Source organism: Gymnoscopelus braueri, assembly GCF_963280865.1.
Source record: "Gymnoscopelus braueri genome assembly, chromosome: 18".
Lineage (NCBI taxonomy): Eukaryota > Metazoa > Chordata > Actinopteri > Myctophiformes > Myctophidae > Gymnoscopelus > Gymnoscopelus braueri.
The window spans coordinates 32876924-32896402 of record NC_137618.1 but is presented as its reverse complement, the minus strand read 5'-3'; the positions used below and the strand labels follow the sequence as shown (position 1 = coordinate 32896402).

General features: G+C 39.9%; 2 protein-coding genes across 4 annotated transcripts; one reads left to right on the top strand and one right to left on the bottom strand.

Moving 5' to 3' along the window:
- Nucleotides 1-1757: 1757 nt before the first annotated feature.
- Nucleotides 1758-9885, top strand: hnrnpa3 (heterogeneous nuclear ribonucleoprotein A3). 3 transcript variants are annotated; one of them, XM_080412370.1, is made up of 11 exons: nucleotides 1758-1792; nucleotides 3241-3363; nucleotides 4226-4372; nucleotides 4764-4974; nucleotides 5263-5352; nucleotides 5461-5529; nucleotides 6025-6087; nucleotides 6654-6800; nucleotides 6948-7076; nucleotides 7198-7296; nucleotides 8745-9885. In XM_080412370.1, exons 1-10 carry the CDS (start codon nucleotides 1787-1789, stop codon nucleotides 7278-7280), a joined length of 1068 nt encoding a protein of 355 aa, XP_080268496.1. In that variant the 5' UTR covers nucleotides 1758-1786; the 3' UTR covers nucleotides 7281-7296; nucleotides 8745-9885. The 3 variants fall into 3 exon arrangements, with proteins under 3 accessions (XP_080268496.1, XP_080268497.1, XP_080268495.1); XM_080412371.1 differs by lacking the exon at nucleotides 8745-9885 and adding an exon at nucleotides 7399-8086 and having other exon boundaries at nucleotides 6654-6794; XM_080412369.1 differs by lacking the exon at nucleotides 8745-9885 and adding an exon at nucleotides 7399-8086.
- An 883-nt stretch (nucleotides 9886-10768) lies between these two features.
- nfe2l2a (nfe2 like bZIP transcription factor 2a) lies at nucleotides 10769-18927 on the bottom strand. The gene is made up of 5 exons (XM_080412956.1): nucleotides 18737-18927; nucleotides 14920-15183; nucleotides 14556-14651; nucleotides 14277-14459; nucleotides 10769-12410 (listed from the first exon to the last, which is right to left on the bottom strand). The coding sequence occupies exons 1-5, from the start codon at nucleotides 18761-18763 to the stop codon at nucleotides 11154-11156; spliced, it is 1827 nt and encodes a 608-aa protein (XP_080269082.1). The 5' UTR covers nucleotides 18764-18927; the 3' UTR covers nucleotides 10769-11153.
- Between the last annotated feature and the right edge of the window lie 552 nt (nucleotides 18928-19479).

The following is a 19479-nucleotide window of genomic DNA, read 5'->3' as shown; positions in this document are numbered from 1 at the left end:
GGTTCTTCTAGGGAGACAGTTTGCTATAGTATTCCCCAGGTAAGAGTATGTTCTGAAGCAGAGATAATGTTACAAGTCCTCATTCTCATTAATTAAAGTTACATTTTGAAATAAATGTGCTGGAAATATGACTGCTTAAATCAGTGTAATATTTACTCATCTACTATATTTATTTACCAATCCAGTAAGAAAACAAAGTGTTTCATTCATCCTGAATAAATAAAACGGTGACAGACCAACGTTATCACAAAACAGTTACCAACAGTCCCTTGAATCTGAACTATAGATTGATAATAAATATCCATCGTTAATGGTGTCAGAAAAACATTTAAATTTTTTATTAGGGTTATATTTTTCTCACATACTACTATAAAGGTAATGGCAGACATTGTCTATAAACCATAAACCAGTCATAAATTTTTAAGACGCTGGTCAGCTTCAACAAGGAATGTATGGGCAGATCATAAGTGAAGTATACTGTAATAGTGACCCTCATATTTGAACGCATACAGGCACAATGGTCCAAAGAACGTTAAATATTGTTGCTCATTGATTTTGTTCTTGCTCCAAATCATAACACCATCCTAAAAGATGACAAAGCAATGAATACAATGTTGTGATGTTATAATACATGTTATATTAAATGTTCTAATGTCCAGGAAGTTTGGTAGTTACACCAGCCACTCGGCATCCCCTTTGGAATGGAAAAATAGCCATTAGAGATAAAAAATAAATAAATAAAGAGTTATCCATGGGAATATTAAGAAATGACGCTACCATAAAATATAATTTACGTAGAGGTTGTGTAGGCCTATGTACAGTATATTCTTCCATTCATTGTTAATGGATTAGGCTAGTCGTCGTAGGCCTATACATCGCATCGGTACATCACATGATAATATTATTGCTTACTTAGAATTTGCCTGTCAATGGAGATGAAAATGTAAAGTGCAGTTCAGACACGTTGATATTATTTTCAACCAGTAGATGGCGCAAATTATCCCTTTCCCATAACACAAAATAAGAGGTTTCCTTTCGTAGTTAGGTCTAGAAGACTACAGCCCATAAGCCGGAGGTACGGTCGCGCTGTGATTGGCCAACACCGCGACCTACCGGGCTATGGCATAGTAGTGTAGTGGGCTGAGTTATATTCATAGATATCGGCTTTTAGTAGAGAGCAGAGTAGCTGCAAGAACTGTTCAGTGGTGGAAAAAGTACTCAAATGTTTTACTTAAGTAAAAGTGTCAATACTGCAATGTAGAAATACTCTGTTACAAGTAAAAGTCCAGAGTAAAAAAAATTTACTTGAGTAAAAGTACAAAAGTATTGGCATCAACATATACTTAAGCATCAAAAGTAAAAGTACCCATTATGCAGAATGTCCCATTTCACAGGTTTTCAAATGTATAAAAAATATTTTGGAAAATAGCAGATCTACAAGCTCACAACGGTCAAAATGTATGTTTTGAAATAATAATCTAAATCTACAAAGTAACTAGTAACTAAAGTTTTCAAATAATTGTAGTTGAGTAAAGACAATATTTGCCTCTGAGATGTAGTGGAGTAGAAGTAAAAGTACTGAAAATTGGAAATACTTCAGTAAAGCAAAAAAATACCTCAAAATTGGACTTACGTACTTGAGTACATGTACTTGGTTACTTTCCACCTCTGGTTTGTACCGCATGTATTATTGTCAATAAAGATTTGTGGGGATTAAAAAAATCCAGAGTTGTAGTGTCACGTGATCGATTCTGCTCATCTGCGCCTGTGGTGGAGATTCTGCGAAATGGAGGTGATGTTGTCACGTATATTGCAATGTGAATGTTTATATTTGCAACCTAGTAATTAATGTAGTAATTACCGTTAAATACCGAGTAACTGTGACCTGAAATATGCACAGAAATAAACAAGACAATGTCTGTTCATTTGCAGAATGCTAAGTGCATGAGTCGCATGAAGCTCACTCTAAATTATTATTTCCACGGCCTAGTAAAGCCGATATATTATAACTCTACGAGTAAAGCTAGCCAACATTGGCTAACAACTAACAGCCGCATCGTCGTGGTTTTGGTTGAAATCGAATTAAATGCATGAAAGTACTTTAATTCAGCTTGTGTTGGCATGATGCAGCATCATGCAGGTCTAGCTGTGGGTTTTCTGTCAGACCTGTCAACCATTCAGTCAATGCTAGCTAGGCTAACCGGCTGGGCCTCACCCTAGCCATGGAATGGCTGTGATGTGATATTTACATACATTTCATATACACAGCCATATTATCACTCCCATTACCCATGCCCTCCCAGGTAGCAGACTCATAATGAATTGCTGCGACTTGGGTCCAGTTATAATTGTCCTCAAGTGTCATAATAATCATTTGAAGGTTCTGTCAGAAAACGTGTAATTAGTAAAATATCTCCACTTCCCCAAGAGTTTCACACGGACCACATTAGTGAGCACGTACAGTATGGGGCACACAATCGACAGGTCCATTTGGTTGTGTGTGAGGGTGGTAGTAATTAATGATGACACCTGTCGATTGTTCTGCCCAGGTGGGCGTGGTTATATGGCTGCCTATCTCTAACCCAGCGCCTTAACCTAACAAAAACTAAGTTATGTCACTTCTACAAGCTCACAATGTGTTGCATGCACCACGTAAACTTGTAAAGCTGCTATTTTTGCTGTATTAAAAAAAAGATAAATGCAAAAGTTCCCCCCAAATTGATAATTGTTTAATTAAAATTGATTATCGATTATCTTTTATAATCAATTAATTCAATTAGTTCGATTTACTCAACTAGTTGCACTCCTAAAATGTATAAAAAATATTTTCCAATTGTTTGGTACAAGCACCATGTGTTCACTGTAGCTTTGTCAATAGTGGTCAGCATTGCCCTCTCTCCTGATTTGTACTCTGTCCTACTACTGTGTTGCTTGCCAAAAATAACCGATCTAAAAGCTCAATGTGTTGTGAGCTTGTAGATCGGCTATTTCCGGCAAACAACATCGACATATGATGGATAAAAATTAAGCATCACTCATCTGTCGTGCAGTGGTCTACTATAAATTAAACTACAAATTAAATAAATTAATGGCCAATCTTTAAAGACTGTTTGGAGAAAAAATGTATAGGTAACGCACGTATTTGTTTAATGTGCTTGAAGCAAAGTATGAAGGATATATTTTTTTAAAGTAGCCCTAACTCAGTTTCATAAAAGTTGTTTTCTCGTTTTCTTTCTATAGGGCCGTGAATGCAAAGAACCTGAACAGCTGAGAAAGCTGTTTATCGGTGGCCTGAGTTTTGAAACGACTGAGGAGAGTTTAAGGGCCCACTTTGAACAATGGGGGTCGCTCACAGATTGTGTGGTACGTTTTTAGTTTTTTTTTCTAGATGAAAAGACGCTGTCGTGTGCCAAAACTAGGAGATCTACACGTGAGCTTGCAGATCGCCTATTTTCGACTAACCTAGGTATCAAGTCTTACTCCTGTATAAGGCTGTCACGATCATGAATTTTTATGTTGATAATCACTTGTCATAGAAATGATTGATAGAAATAATGATTGATAGAAATGAAACACTGGTCACTATACTGCCTCCCCCTGGCCAGCCGGGGCGCCTGATGGAGGGGAAGGGAACTGGTTGGAATAACGTGTTCCTTCCACGCGCTACGTCCAACCAGGGAAACTCTCCCCTGTCAGGTGATAAGAAGGTCAGACGGCTCTCATGCATTGAAGGAGGCATGAGCTCGGCCCTGGCCTCCCTAGGTTGGCAGAGGGAAGGTAGTGCCCAGGATTACATGCTTAGGCATTGGCACTAGGGTGAAAAAATAGGGGTTACAAAAATCGTGGGATAAAAATTTAGGGAAAAAAAAGAAATGATTGTGATTAATGATTTAAATGTGTTTTTGGCTTTGATCAAAAGTTCATTGCCTTTTTGTCTGGTAAACGAAACCTGCACAATGCACATTTGACAAATAACCTAAAATATACGAAGAAATTACTGACAATGACAGGTATCATTAACCCAAATTATTGGAATTGGTTCTTTTTCTAAAATAGCCGATCTTCAAGCTCACAACGCATCGCATCGTGTTGTGTTCAACTGTTTTTGAAAATGTATGAACATTTCTCAACAGATGAATGAAAATGATACTGAAAAATTACAATAATTGCGTAATATTGTGACAAGCCCGCCTACTCCTATAACCAAACATTCTGGTGTTTTCAGGTGATGCGAGACCCCAACAACAAGCGTTCAAGAGGGTTTGGCTTTGTGACATACTCCGCTGTACCGGAAGTGGACGAGGCCATGCTTGCAAGGCCTCATAAGGTGGATGGCCGTGTAGTTGAACCCAAGAGGGCTGTATCCAGAGAGGTGAACATGATGAAATTCATATTATTAAAGGGAAACGTCACAGATTTCAAACCAAATTCCCATTGTTCTGATGTGAGGAGATCAATAATATAGTGTGGCAAGAAGACATACCATGGCTTCTGTGTATTTCTCTTCTTGCAAAATTTTGACTTGCGAAATGATGATGCCAAGCGCATTTTGGGTCATCAGGGGGCATACATGGCATACACTCGATGACACTTGATGTCAGCATTCGTAGAGAAATACACAGAAGACTCAAGACAATAGGGTATTTTTTGTCACACTATTCTTTTTATATCGGAACAAAGGAATTGAGGTTGAAACACGGCTGTTTACCTTTTATGGCAAAATAAACAGCTATTTATTATCTGTGCTGCCTGTTTTGTCTCAGGACTCCTCGAAGCCAGGCGCCCATCTGACAGTGAAGAAAATTTTTGTGGGTGGTATAAAGGAAGACACAGAGGAGTATCACATAAGAGACTACTTTGAGCCGTATGGAGGGATCGACTGCATTGATATCATGGAGGAACGCTCAACCGGAAAAAAGAGAGGGTTTTGCTTCGTCACATTTGACGACCACGACACAGTGGACAAAATTGTTGGTATGTGATTCTTTATTAAAGGGAAACTTCGCTGATCATCGGGCAAATTGAATGTACGCCTGATGACTTGAAACGACACGTTTGTCATCATTTCGCAACATCAACATTCCTTGGAGAAATGCACAAAAGACATAGGGTACTTTTTTCCGCCCAATATTATTGATCTCCTAACATTACAACAATGGGGTTTAGGTTGAAAATCTTCAAAAGTTTCCATTTTAAGTTCATAGTCATGCTGTTGATGATTAAACATTGAAAATCAAAATTGTTAATGTTTTTTGTTACTAGCCCAGAAATACCACACAATCAACTCCCACAACTGCGAGGTGAGGAAAGCACTCTCGAAACAGGAAATGATGGCCGTTTCCAACCAGAGGAGTAAGCAGTCAATCTTAAGTGAACTTTAGTATAGCTATTTAGCTGTTTTTTCTAAATCAGTGCCTCTCAAAGTTCCACTTTTAAATGTACTTTTTCTCCATACTTCAGACAGCGGTGGAGGAGGTGGAAATTTCATGGGCAGAGGTGGCAATTATGGAGGTGGCAACTTTGGCCGAGGTGAGTACCATTTAAGCTTAAAGGGGTATTTCACTTTAAAACACTTATCTGCCTTTTGTGTGCACCCAAGGCTTGATTCAATATTTAGATGTTTGTTATTCATTTAATCAGACACACCCCCTCCTAAATAAGTCCTTTCAACTTCACCCTCCATGTTAATGACTCATTGAAAACACACATCACTGTCCTAAACTTCCGTCACCATGCTTTCCAGTTTCACTTTCCACACGACGGAAAGCCTGGTTCTCGCTCCGACCAGTGTGATCCGGTCTAGAGCCAGCTTTCCGTATTCGGTAATTCGCACACACATACTGTACATGCTTTAGACCCAGACCGGATCAGCAACCTACAAAGCGACTTGATCCCAGTCTACCCGTGATCAAGTGGGCATTCCATCTTAGCTCACTGGTAGACATTTTGTGAATCCCTGGAAGGACATAAAACTTATGGACTGCAGCTTTAACACATGATGAACCCCAACCCTTTGTTTTCCAGGTGGGTATGGTGGTGGGCGAGGTGGTTATGATGGTGATGGTTACGATGGCTATGGTGGCAACGGTGAGTAGTTGTTGTTGTTTTGTTTGCCACTTTTATACTCATAGGCTTGATCAGCCATCAAATACAAATCTGAACACTTTATTTTAAAACATCATGGACTAAATAATTTGCCACTTTGCGTTATTTTGGTAGCTTGTACAATTTTGCATTTTATAATCTAGTCCTGCATCGTTTATCCCATGAACGTTTAGTTTCCGTTTCATGGGATAGTGGGAAAATGTTGTCTTTCAATTACTCACCCCATGAAGCCTTGAATTCATTTTTTGTTTTTGTGGCATTCCTGATCCAATATTCCATTCCAATATTTGATGAATTGAAGTAAATAGGAGGCCAAGCTTAAGAAGAGCAGTACTACATTTTAAACATTTGGTTATAACCTGGACAGTAGTAGTCCATACTGGATTATACTAAGAGTTGTTTTGGAGTTTACACATGATTTTTTATATAGTTTTGCCTTGGCCTCCTATTTACTTCAAATATATTGGATCAGGAATGTGACAAAAAAATTATTGTGGGTGAACTATATTTAATTTAATGCTTAAACGGTGTTGGTGTTGTATGTCCAGGCGGGAACTACAGTGGAGGGCCAGGTTACGGAGGAGGTCGTGGGGGCTACGGAGGTGGCGGTGGTGGTCCAGGATATGGGAGCCAGGGTGGAGGATTTGGTGGTGGCGGAAGCGGTGGCTACAATGACTACAACGATGGAGGTCGTGGTACTGCTGGATTAATTGATGTGTTTTGCTGTATTAAAGCAGTTGAATGTGATGTCTAGGCTCAGATTTCTATCCCTGGCAGAAGCACAATGTTTGACACGTGAAATGGTACACTGCCAGGAAATCTAATACGTGTGACTTGTACAGGGAACTTCGGCGGTGGAGGAGGGGGCGGAAATTACAACGATTTTGGGAACTACGGCAGTCAGCAGTCCAATTATGGCCCCATGAAGGGAAGCAACTTCGGTGGCAGAAACTCGGGTGGACCTTACGGAGGTGGGTTTTGCAACTCTGGATGTAATGATGAATGCTAGAAAATCGCAGGTCTGCTACTGTGTGAATGATTGAAGTGAGTGATGAGTGTCATTTTCTGTCTGTAAAACATTGTTCATTACAGGCGGCTATGGCTCTGGTGGCTCTGGTGGAGGAGGAGGAGGAGGAGGAGGAAGTGGTGGCGGTTATGGCTCACGGCGATATTAAATTTGTGATGTTTTTGGTAAGTTCAGTTCTCCTTCACATTAATCTTAGTGGCACAGTACAGTGTGAGCACATAAAAGTGTAGAATAACTATTTGTTCTATCCTGTATCCATTCAACAGGCTTCAGTTCTTAGGAGAGGCGAGGAGGTGAGCAGAGGAGTTGTCAGGAAAGCTGCAGGTTACTTTGAGGCAGTCGTCTGAAAGCATTAGAGGAACAAGTCAGACATGTAACTGCAGCTAAATGGGAGATGTTAATGAAAAAAAGGACTGTACTCAAGATATTATGAGTGTAGATGATGCCCTTCCTTATTTGTGGTAGATGTTTTGCTACTTAAATATCTCTTCCTTTTGTGCTTCTGAAGTGTGTGTATTGTGCCTATGGTATCAGGTAAAAGAGAAACGTACATTTAAAAAAAAAAGAAACTTTAAGTTTTCAAAATCTTAACCTATTTGCTGATTAAACTTATGGTCTTTTTTTGTGTCTGCGATTAACATCGTTAAAAGAATTATAACAATAATGGCATAGCCCCTACATTAGTTGAGCTAGAATGATCCATTATCCATCAAATTATCAATTTTTATTTCAAGATAATATGATTGCTGAATTGCAAGTGTCAAGTGTATTTTGATTTTGTATTTGAAGCATAGTATGTATTTCTTTAATAGTGTTAGTGTTAACAAATATAAGCAGTCTGAACTAGAATTAAGGGAATGTTTCAATCCACGTGTACACAGCAAACAGAATTCTAGATTGTTAAAGCATTTTGAGAAGTAGAAAAAGTCCGAATAAAGTTGTATAGTAAAGTGCCATGAGGTTCAGTGCATCATTGGTTCAGAAAAACAAAACAAAAAACAGAAAAAGCAAAACGTGCTAATTGTTTTGTTGCCTGCTCGTTGTTACGATGAAGATTAGCAAATCAGCTTCTCCAGAACAATTTCCTTTTTGGATTACATTTTAAAGATTTGTTTTTTACCTGGCTCAAAACAAGGGAGTTTTGGGTAGACCTAGGGCAAGGGCCCACACACCACCTATGCCAGTGTTGAGCGAGTAGGATTATGACAGCTACAAGCTCCAGCAGTTGTGCCCTCAGCGTCGATAGTGTGGAAGATTGCAGATGACTGTCAGACAGGACCTCTTCAGCCCCAGCACAGTGGACCAGTCAGCATATTGAGAGAGAACAGAGGAGGGAGCACCAAGCACATCGGCCATGGAAGAAAGCTTGCAGTGTCATACCTGGTAGTGAGCATCAAACTTTTTTTTTTCAAGGCTAGCTAAACCTTCGCTGCTAGCGAAGAAAGACTAGTTCCTGGACACATTGGAGATCCTGTTGAGTCAGAGATACTTCAGTTAACCCGCAAATACTAGATGTCAGACGTAACAGGAGAGGAGAAGGGAGTGAGTATTTTCACAAAAGATTCTTAAGAAGATGGAGCAGGTAAGAGTAACCACTTTGCTTGATTTGCAGATTGGGAAAGAGGCATTCTTACTTGCTGAAAATCTGTTAAGACCTGATAACATGGAAGTTTCTGGATGGGTAAGACTTTGTTTTTCAACATACTTTACAGGCTGCTCATATTTTAGCCATCCGCTGTGCATGGAGGAGATGTGATCTTTTCAAGTAGGGATGTTCTTTAAAGCTAGACTGAGCAGAAGGATTTGCTGCTTTGTTCTTTGGTGGGTATCTGAAATAAAAGTGGCTTGGGGAAACAACTACAGGCCTCCCATGTCTCATGGAAAACTTAGACAAGTCCCCAGGATGGGAAACAACGTGTATATATTATTTATTTTAATTGTTATTGGGGGGGGGGGGGGGGGGGGGGATCAGCAAGGACCTGTCCTAGAACATTTATGTTTCTCATCTACAGTATCATGTTTAATTTGGAATAAAATGTATCATTGTATTACTAAAGACTAGTTTACAAAAACGTTTTCCTGAGAGTGGGAACCCTGCACTATTGCTAAATAATCTAAGGTAGTTAATAGTGATGTCTATTTTTAAATGAGCTCTTTATTAAATATGTACAGTAGTGTAAATATGTATTTCTGCCATCTTTTATATAGATTTGACCAGATTTGTATATTTTGTTGAGACATCCCAGGACATTAGAGGACATTGCTACATGCCACAGCAGCCACACTCAATGAAGAACAACATGAGAACAGTAAAATTATGGAAGCGAATAGATGCCATAAGTCAAATAAAATGTCAAATTTGAAAATGCAATTGAAATAAGAGAAATGCTTTTTAATCTTCAAGATGTCAAGGGATTTTTGTTTCCTGAAGATTAAAAATAATTTCTCTTATTTCAATTGAATTTTCGAATTTGCCATTTCATTTGAATTATAGCATCTATTCGCTTCCATATAAAATAACTCTTAATGAAATCAATTACTAACGCATGGGTAAGTCTGTACATAAGCTCACACCCACAATACCCTTTTATTGTACGTAGTTCATGCTACCAATTCTTTAATAATGGTGCTGTTGAATTCCCTGTAGGATAGTATTTCTATAGGAAAAATGGGGCTTTGGCACCAGACTTGATTGCGTGAACTACTTTTTAACAGAAAATGATTGGTACGTATAAATTGCTGGTGTTCTTAAATAAAACTTCTCCCACAAAGTGAGTGGTTTATTTCTTATGGAAAGCTACTTAGATGTGTTTTTAAAATGGCATATTGTAGGTTTATCAACTGTATGCCAAATGTTATTGGATTAGGATTATATTTAAAGTACTGCGCATTACAGTTTTCTTACGACTGAAAGAAACAAAGTTTCATTGTTTGAATTACTTGGAACTCACACAAGGTATTATACAAGTCCTCAGGGTTTGCTGTTTACCTCAACTTCAGAAATTTTGGTTTGAGAACAGCAGATGGGCTTGGTGTTCAAAGGTAGCATTTGTGTGTGAAAGTGCATGAAGAGCAAATAGTGATTGTGCAGGGCTTTGCTTTTGAATGGGTTTGTCCATGAAGCTATTGTGACGTTGTCATGCATGATTCACATGGAGTGTATTGCACATAGCTGAACAATTGTGTTTGCTGTTGTGCAACATAATGAATGCAGTGGGTGTGATTTCCTTGGATGGAATAAATGTTATAGGGCTTACTGGGGTTTTATAGTATTACAACTTATGGGACAGGTTAGGTTAGGTTTAGTGCACTGTATAAGCTCAACTCAGTCAGTTAAATTGGAAAGTTTTCTTGAGATTATAGCTCAACTCTTAACGGATAAAATGGTGGTGATTGAGAAATGGGCTAAAGCCTGGAATGTTACTATTTTTGTCTCAGATTCTGTACAGGATTGCATTTTACGTGTCTATTTTACCAGCCACATGGTATAGTGGCTGAAAAAACAAAAAAAAACAAGCACATGGTAAGTTATGTAATCATTCCTCAAACCTTATGTCCATCTGGCATCAATCTACAAGCTGTGGCTGGCTACACTAAATCACACAATGTACAGTACACAGAGAAAAGGAGACAAAATGGCTATATGAATAGTTTATTGAAAAGCACATAAGTCAGGATTTAAAAAAAGACAGGGGAGCAAATCAAAATATAAAGTTTATAAAACGATAAGTAACAGTGATTGAAACAAAATCATTAGCATACTAAAACATATATATATATACTGTACAATATATTTTCTCAATCTCAATAGCAAATAATGTTTTATTTACAAACAATATTGGTAAAAGAATCTCTGGGCATATTAGAAAGCAGTACAAAAGTAAAATATCAAAAATATTACAAGATTAAAGAGGAGTAAGCAAAAACTATATAATAGTTCTGCTGATCTATTACGCTTAAAGCCGAGCTACTACAAAGTTATTGCATAGTATTGTTACTATGATGATAATGCAGTACCATATTATAAAGTAGATAAGTGCTTGTCTTTCGTCTTGATGAGTGTCTTTTTTATGCGAGGGACTAGGAAGACACTGCCGTCTCGGGTCTGTTGGAGGGAGTAGTCAGACGGCGAGTAGGGTTTCCCCTCCTCATCTGTCAGCATGCTGAACACCTCCAGGTACAGACTGTTGAGCTGCTGTTTCATCTCCCGCAGGCTACTGTCATTCTGGGTCTTTTCCTCCAGAAGGTGCTCCTTCTCCTCCTTCAGTGAGTCTAGGTCGTACTCGAGCCCCACAATGTTTTCCATCTTGCGTTTACGGCAGTTCTGGGCAGCTACTTTGTTCTTCCCGCGGCGGCGGATGTCTCGGACCAGCGCCAGCTGGGCCTCATTGAGTTGGTGCTTAGACATCATCTCATTAAAGTCGTCCACAGGCAGGTTGATAATCATGTCCACAGTGAATGGTATTTGGAGGGCCTTGGCCCTCTGCTCGTCTCTGGAGAGACGTACCTCGAAGCGTTTCCTCTGCTTGTCTTTGGTGAATGGAGCTTGGCTGTGGTCACCCTCCTCTACCAGCTCCGTCTTGTACTGTTTGTGTTTCTTGTCCTGCCCCTCGTCTGGCCCTCCTGTTTGTGTTGAACCAGTGGGCTGGTATCCATCAGGTTGGAAATTCAAGGAGAACATCTCTGAATAGTCAGATTCAGCACTCCCTGGGCTGAAGTCTATTTCGTCCATATCCGAGTCATTGTAGCCATAGGAACCATCATCGTATACAGATTTCTCCGGGGAGCTCGCAATAGGGCTTGTATTCAGCGAGATTCCAGAATCTGAATCTGGCAATTCTGACATCCTTTCCTGTTTGCAACCGTTAAATGTATCTCCAGGTGAGAGGTTGTGTATGTCCGGTTTAAAAGGAGGCTTGTTTGGTATAGCAGCCAAAGGATTGCCTCCATTCCCCTCAAGGCCACTGCTTTCCTCTGTATTTAGAGTAGGGTTGGGGTGAAGTAGTATGTCACAGAAAGCTTCTCCACTCAAGTTAGCATTTAATTGAGGGGCTTTCGTGGTCATCTGACTGAGGTGATTGGGTGGGGCAACATTAGGGAAGGTCCCTTCAAATGCATTAATATATTCAGGGGGGCAAACATCTATTGTGCTTGGCCCCACATTTGTGAGATTAGACGGTGGGTAAAAATTGTAGTTTGGATCCTGCTCTTCAGGGCTGCTTGTAGGAAGATATGTTGTCGTCTCCAGAGTATCCTCCATTTGCATGTTAATGCAATGCTAGAAAGAAAAGAGATTCATAATTAAAACAAAGTACATCAGACAATGTAGTTATAACAGTTCTGATGCCAACCTGTGTAAGGTACTGTGTGGTTGCATTAACCATGCCTACCATCCTGTTCTGATTTACTGAAGACACATACATCTACAGTATAACCAAACTTGTCGTGACATAGATTATCAATGGAAGAAAGAAAAGGTCAAAAGTGGGTTAATGTGTACATGCTCCACTCTGTATGTTCTTCTAAGCTTATGTAAGTAATGCAAGCAGTTTCTAGAATCTAATCTAACCACAATGACACTGTCATTATGTTAGGATACATCGGGTCACGTATAGGTTATTTTGCTTAGTCTCTTCCAAGTACACAGAGGTGTGAAAATCACACTGATTAAATAAAAACATTACAATTGAAAGTGTGGGTTTGTTGACATGATTGGTATGTACTGAGAGAGACCCAGGTCGCAATGGCATGATTTGGTTGTAAAATGTGCCACATTATGATACTACATGCTCCACTCTATGTTCTTCTAAGCGTTTGTAAGTAATGCAAGCAGTTTCTAGAATCTAATCTAACCACAATGACACTGTCATTATGACAGGATACATTCGGTCACGTACAGGTTATTTCTCTTAGTTTCTTCTAAGTACACAGAGGTGTGAAAACCACACTGATTAAATAAAAACATTACTATTGAAAGTGTAGGTTTGGTGACGTGATTGGTATGTGTCACCAGAGACCCAGGTCACAATAATAATAATAATAAATTGCATTGATTGCATAATATAACATCTCAATCCCGAAATTCTGACTATCCTTGAAATTGCAATGAAATCCTTTGGATTGTTTAAACTCTGTGTTGTCTTATTCAATGTAAAGTATCTGAGAATTTGCCTCCAAAACCCTTACAATTTAAGGCTAAAAAAACTAAGATGTGCACTTTAGAAGTTCACATGCATCATGACCTCCAAGACAAATAAAAAATAACCCAGATGCTGAAGCAGCTCAAGAATGACCACTATTGGCCATATTCACACAGTGGCCATTTTGCTTTTATGTCTTAGACTTTGAAAGGTTGAAGTGACAAATGACACACTATTCCAACTAAACACAGGTTTGCAATGCCCCTCTATCAGCTGCCTTCAAATAAAACAGCCTGTGCAGGCATCAGCACGCTTTTACTCTTATGTGGACATAAACTCAGAAACGAAGGATAATGTGTATCGGATCAGAAATGTATAAGGATGAGCGCTCAAAACCAGTAAATCTGGCACATAATGTGCCCCTTCTCTTTTGCAGCAGGACCCCGGGGATGTCAGACAACCCTCAAGAGAGAGGGCAGAATTGGGCACAATGGCCCACCAATTAGCCTACATGCAGTAGTAACCGATGGAGTCATCCTCTGAAGTTTGTGAAGACTTTATGAAACAGAAACATGTTTTTGACATTCGCTGGTACATGCCAATAATGCAATGAACACAGCAAAACCCTGCGTGTTAATTTGAGTTAAATTTACACTTTGGTCTCTCCTCAACCCCTACAACACATTTTTGACTGTTTATCTACTCCTACTCTGATGACGTCAGAGTAGGAGTAGAAAACCATTCCTGAGCTAGTTGTGTCAGACAATGCTACCTGCTACCAAGGCAATGAACTGAACACACCTCGGAAGCACCCACCCCACCCCTACTGTGCTGGCTAATCCCAGAAATGAAACCTAATCACTGGGTGCACCTGTGTCTGTATATGAGAGACCTCATTCACACATGGGAGGGGGGGCAAACAACAGTTGTGTTTGTCCTGTAATGTCTGGCCCCTGCCATTGAGGTTGTTAAAAAGCATTGCGCTATTGAGGCTGGTATTATACCTGCAGCTCAGGTAGGGACAAAAGCTCCATCCAGGCCTGCTCCAAATCTGGGGGGGTCCTCTGTGACAGGAGGGGGGCTGGGGAGAGGGGGGCCTGCTGCAACGGCGGCTGCTCGGGGGACATCATGATCTGGCTGCTGTTGGGGATTGGAGCAACGGTGGTGTCCAGGCAAGGAGAGGTGTTCTGCAAACACACAGGAGTACACTTTTAGACACAGGGCATAGCAGAATTATACTTAAGGTGTAATGTTACATGTACAGTATTAGTCTATGTCCTTACCTCTGTTTCTTCTACCAGGGGAAATGTCTCTGCCAGCAGTTGCATACATTCATCAAAGGACATGGCTTCGCCATCCTCTTCTGGGAAGCTGACATTCTGCAAAGGAGGACATTTGAGTTAGTAACTGTATAGGTAACCCTATGCATAAAAATAAAGGATCTTTCTACCTACCTACCTATCTTCCATAAAGATCGTGGAGCAGTTTCTAAAGAGCTGAACACACCAATGCAAAACTACAGACCCACCTGTTTCCATAATTACACAGGATGAGGCGATTACCTAGCTACCACACAGCTACACCCAATCAAGTGAGGGGGGGAGTGGCCCAGTGCCGACATGACTAATGATGGCCAAGTGCAGGTACCTGTGCCACCTCTAGAGGTGTGGTTGACTGTGGCGGGCCACTGGATGGAGGGCGCCGAATATATTCGCCTGTTTCTTCGTCCAGCTGTAGCTGTGCCATCAGGGCCTTCTCTTGCTCCCTGAGTAGCTGCTGTCTCTTCTCCTCCTCCAGCTCACGCTGTCTCTGCAACTCGTGCTCCTTCTGCCGGTGGCTGTAGTCAAACACCTCTCGCCTGGCTCCCAGGTCAACGTCCTGCCTCCACAGGATGTCAATCAGCTCCATGCCCTGGAAAAGACACAAAAAATGTGAAGGGGTTTGGAGCATCACATGCCGCTGCAGCCACACTATCCTGCAGTGAGAATGCGATCGCTCCTGGAACAAGAGTGTCCCTGCTGTGAAGCTTGGCTACTGCACCTGCCACACCCTATCCCTTGGTATCTATTCTTTGACGACAATGCTGGGCATTAATGTCATGAGGAAGAAGCCACGTGAATAATAGATGTACTTCTCTGTTTCCTATCTCACCGTCACACACCAGGAAGAGACGTGCCCTCTCACACACTTGTGACTCTTCCCGTGAACAAGACCAAAGGGAATTGATTATTCTTCATCCACGCGCAGGAGACACTAACCAGTTAAATTATTTGTCACATTTAAAACCTCCAATGGAGTGTATTTGTCAAATCCTTACTCAAGTGTGTAGGAAGCTGCTAAAGGCAGCTAATTCCTCATATGATCTGCATCTGAACAAGTTTCTGAAGTTGGTGAGTTTTCAGGGTGTAGTCTGTAGTTTCAAATGTGTATTGCCAGATAGGTCCCACATATAGCCTACTTTGAAACTCAAATGATTAATGTTTTGTAATGTAATACTGCATTTTATTACTCAATTTATCTTTCATACGACTACAAACAAATCTGAAATATCTACAAGAGTTAATAAAAACAAATGAGTTAATACTAGGATCAAACGCTTAAAATTAGGTCACGTTACTACTCCCACTCATACTATTTATGTGATATGATGACTTACAACAAAGCATAACTGCAGTGGGAATATGTTAATATAATTCCCTGTCATAACACTTGGTCACTGAAAGCTGTGCGGTGTCTTTTAAGACAGGAATGTCCAGAGATAAACAGTGCTATACTCTCTCCCTTGGGCCTCTTAACGTTCATGACACAAACCGTATGGTGGAAACCTTCCACACAGGCTTGGAGATTGCATAAACCCTACATATTAGGTCACAAGAAAACCTCTGACCATGTGACAGTTTATTGTAGGGCAGCACAATTAATCAAGTATAATAAAGAATTATGTAATCTTGAAACATGGCAATTAATTCATACGTTATTTGGTCAGCTGTTGCACCTTGACCTTGTCTCCTTATCATTACACAATAACCAGAACATTGTACACCCATCTTCCCATCCATGAGGCTCACACAGATGTAGAATAAATGGCCAGTAGGCAATAAGCACAATGAGCAACATTGCATTAAGACAAATATTTTAAAACAAACCTATTTTTCCACCAATGATCCTCATTACCAATCATAATTACAAGTAAAGAATGAGGATTATTTTAGCCATTATGGTGCAGTTAAGTAAGAGAAAGAAAAGCAATGTGGGCTAAGTACTACTGTATAATAAGCTGCCATGTCACATGAGCAGAGTGGAGGAAGTAGGACAAAAGAAAATACAAAAGCAGAACAAATTACAAGACCAGGATGTGAAATCGGGGTGATATACTGTAAAGTACTCTGTTACCAACATTAAAGTGGAGTAAAAAAATATATACTGGATATGAGACTCGGAAAACCCAATACTAGTTTTCACCTCTCACCTTTGATTAAAAACCAAGATGAAGCTAAAGTGTGATGAATCATGATTTGAAAAAGCAACTAATTTTAGTAAACATTCACAGCCATACTTATTTAAAGGCATGGTTGACAGAGAAGTTGTTACTGCAACAGCGGCACAGCAAAATAAGAAGCCACTGACCCTCTTTACCTCAGTATTGCATCAGAGGCTGTATCAGTCCCGGGACCACTAAAGGATTAGACGTCACTACCGCTGTCTACTGTAAATCATACTCACCGGGCAAGAGGTAAGACTACAACCAGACATTATGGCTGCCAAAGGTATGAGGAAGTGGTCTATAATGTCTTAAGGAGCTGGATAAATGCACCTCTTGAGGTCAGCCCTGTTTTCTACATTGAAAAACCACATTGTGTCCATTGGTCACAGCTCACAAGCTCATCTCACACAAGTCATACGAGGGACCTTGAAAACAATGCATTCCCAAATAAACCTTGTCAGTTACGTAAGGAAAGTTTCATTGAGCCCCTTGTTGTTGTAAACTTTACTTGTTAGGGGTCTGTTTTGAGAGGGAGTGTGTAATCATGGTGCTATGTTTATAACATTGTTTAAACTGTAGAATTATAGTTTGTGCAAACTCTACAGATGTATTGCTGATATTAATGTAGTCAAGGTACGTATTGTTTTAAGACGCTGAACAAACTATGAAAGCAGGTGTGTCAGTGACAAGTTCAACTGGTAAGAGAACAAGGAAACAGTCTTGTGACAAATACCTTCCAGTTTCCTGGACTTCAGGCAAAGTAAACAACGAGTCCACATACAGGATGAAGAAACATAATTGTTTGAAAACAATTGTTGGCACATCAAAAAGTCTCACTATTTATTTTCCTATAGAAATAAAAAAAAATTAAAGACTCGAGACTTGTCATGAAACAGGCCAAATATTACTTCTCTGAGAGATTCGAATCTGGGTGGACTGGGTGGGTTGTTCATTTACCTGACCCTTCAGAAAAACACAAGGGCATCTGAAAGGGTTCAGGGAGTCGTTTATTATACATCCATTCATCAGAATTCAGAGGACATCCATGATCCACCCTTAACCAAGGATGATGAAATACATCACATGTTCGAAAGCAATCCTATAGACCAACCTAAGTCAACTTTTATCACAACTAGGTACACCAAAATACACTTTCTGTTGAAAATGTACCAAAGCATGAAAACACACTAGATATAGCCTATATATTTAAAGCAGCACTTGAGATTATAGCCTTTTAAAAAAATCTACATCACATCCTTTCTGGAATCACGTGATTAAAGAGAAATGAGTTTTCACAAATACACTGGTATGGTTTTTTTGGTAATCTAATAAGATGCCTGGGGTGGGGGGGTACAGCTTATAGTGGGCCCTCTGGAGCAGGCTATCTTAACAAAAATCATTCAGAATGGATCAAAGGTGGCCTGAACAGACACGGTCACATGGGGGGGGGGGGTGTTGACGGACAACATGCCCAGACAAGTGAAAGCTTTGAAAGCACAAGATGTTTACTAACTACGCTATATAAAATTGATCCATTAAATTATTTTTTTATATCATATATTTTTGTATCAATACATAATCCAGAAATCAAACTGACAGTTACGAAGTTTTTTTTTTTCTCCCCCTAGCTGCCGAGTAGCTAAACCCGACAGTCCAGTCTTCAATGACTTGCAGAATTGAACGTAAGATAGTGGACATGAACAGTTCTTTTGAAAATCATTTATATCATATGATGATGAACGTCAGACTATTGGGCCTAATCATGTTTTATAATAGCGTAACTACGCAGCGTCTGGACTACCAGGCTATATCGTATCGATTATGGCCCAAATGTAACAAAAAGTTTATCTGGGCTATCCCATGTCCCACATAGAAATCTCTCTAATTCGGTTATTTATTATCAACAGCCAATGTAAAAAACAGACCGACATATTTGAAATGTTATTCACATCAAATAAGGGGATTATAATAAATGTTTACCTGTTGATGTATTGAAATTTCCATCATTATAGGAGATCTGTTCTCACCGGGAGAAACGCTCTATGATCAAAATGTATTTGTATTCCCCACAGTTCCACTTTAGAATTGTGCGATCAGTCCGGATAAAGCAAGAAAAGTCCAGCGGAACAACAACGTTTGGCGATGAGAGAAATATTCCTTCTAATCTATTGAAAAATGACGGAAAACCCCAAGCAGCACGACGGCCCCGCCCACAAGCTGCGGCAGCCAGTCAAGCGCTCCCTTGAAGAGCAGCGCTGGGATCGTCCCCTCCAACGTCCTATGAGGCGATAACAGTGGTGTAAAGTAACTAAGTACATGTACTCAAGTACTATACTTAAGTACAATTTTGAGGTATTTTACTTTACTGGAGTATTTCCAATTTTCAGTACTTTTACTTCTACTCCGCTAGTACATCTCAGAGGCAAATATTGTACTTTTACTCCACTACGATTATTTGCAAACTTTGGTTACTAGTTACTTTGCAGATATAAATGATTACATTATAAAACATACATTAACCACTATAGCCCTATTTTATACATAGGCTATTTGAAAATAGCTAATCTACAAGCTCACAACGGGTCGCATCGCGACCCGTTGTGAGCTTGTAGAACAAACATTTTAGTGCTTTTACTTTTGGTAAAAAAGTAAAAGTTCCCCTTCAACGACGCCCCCCCCCCCTCCCAACGTCCTATGAGGCAGGGTTGCCATGTCCGCTTACT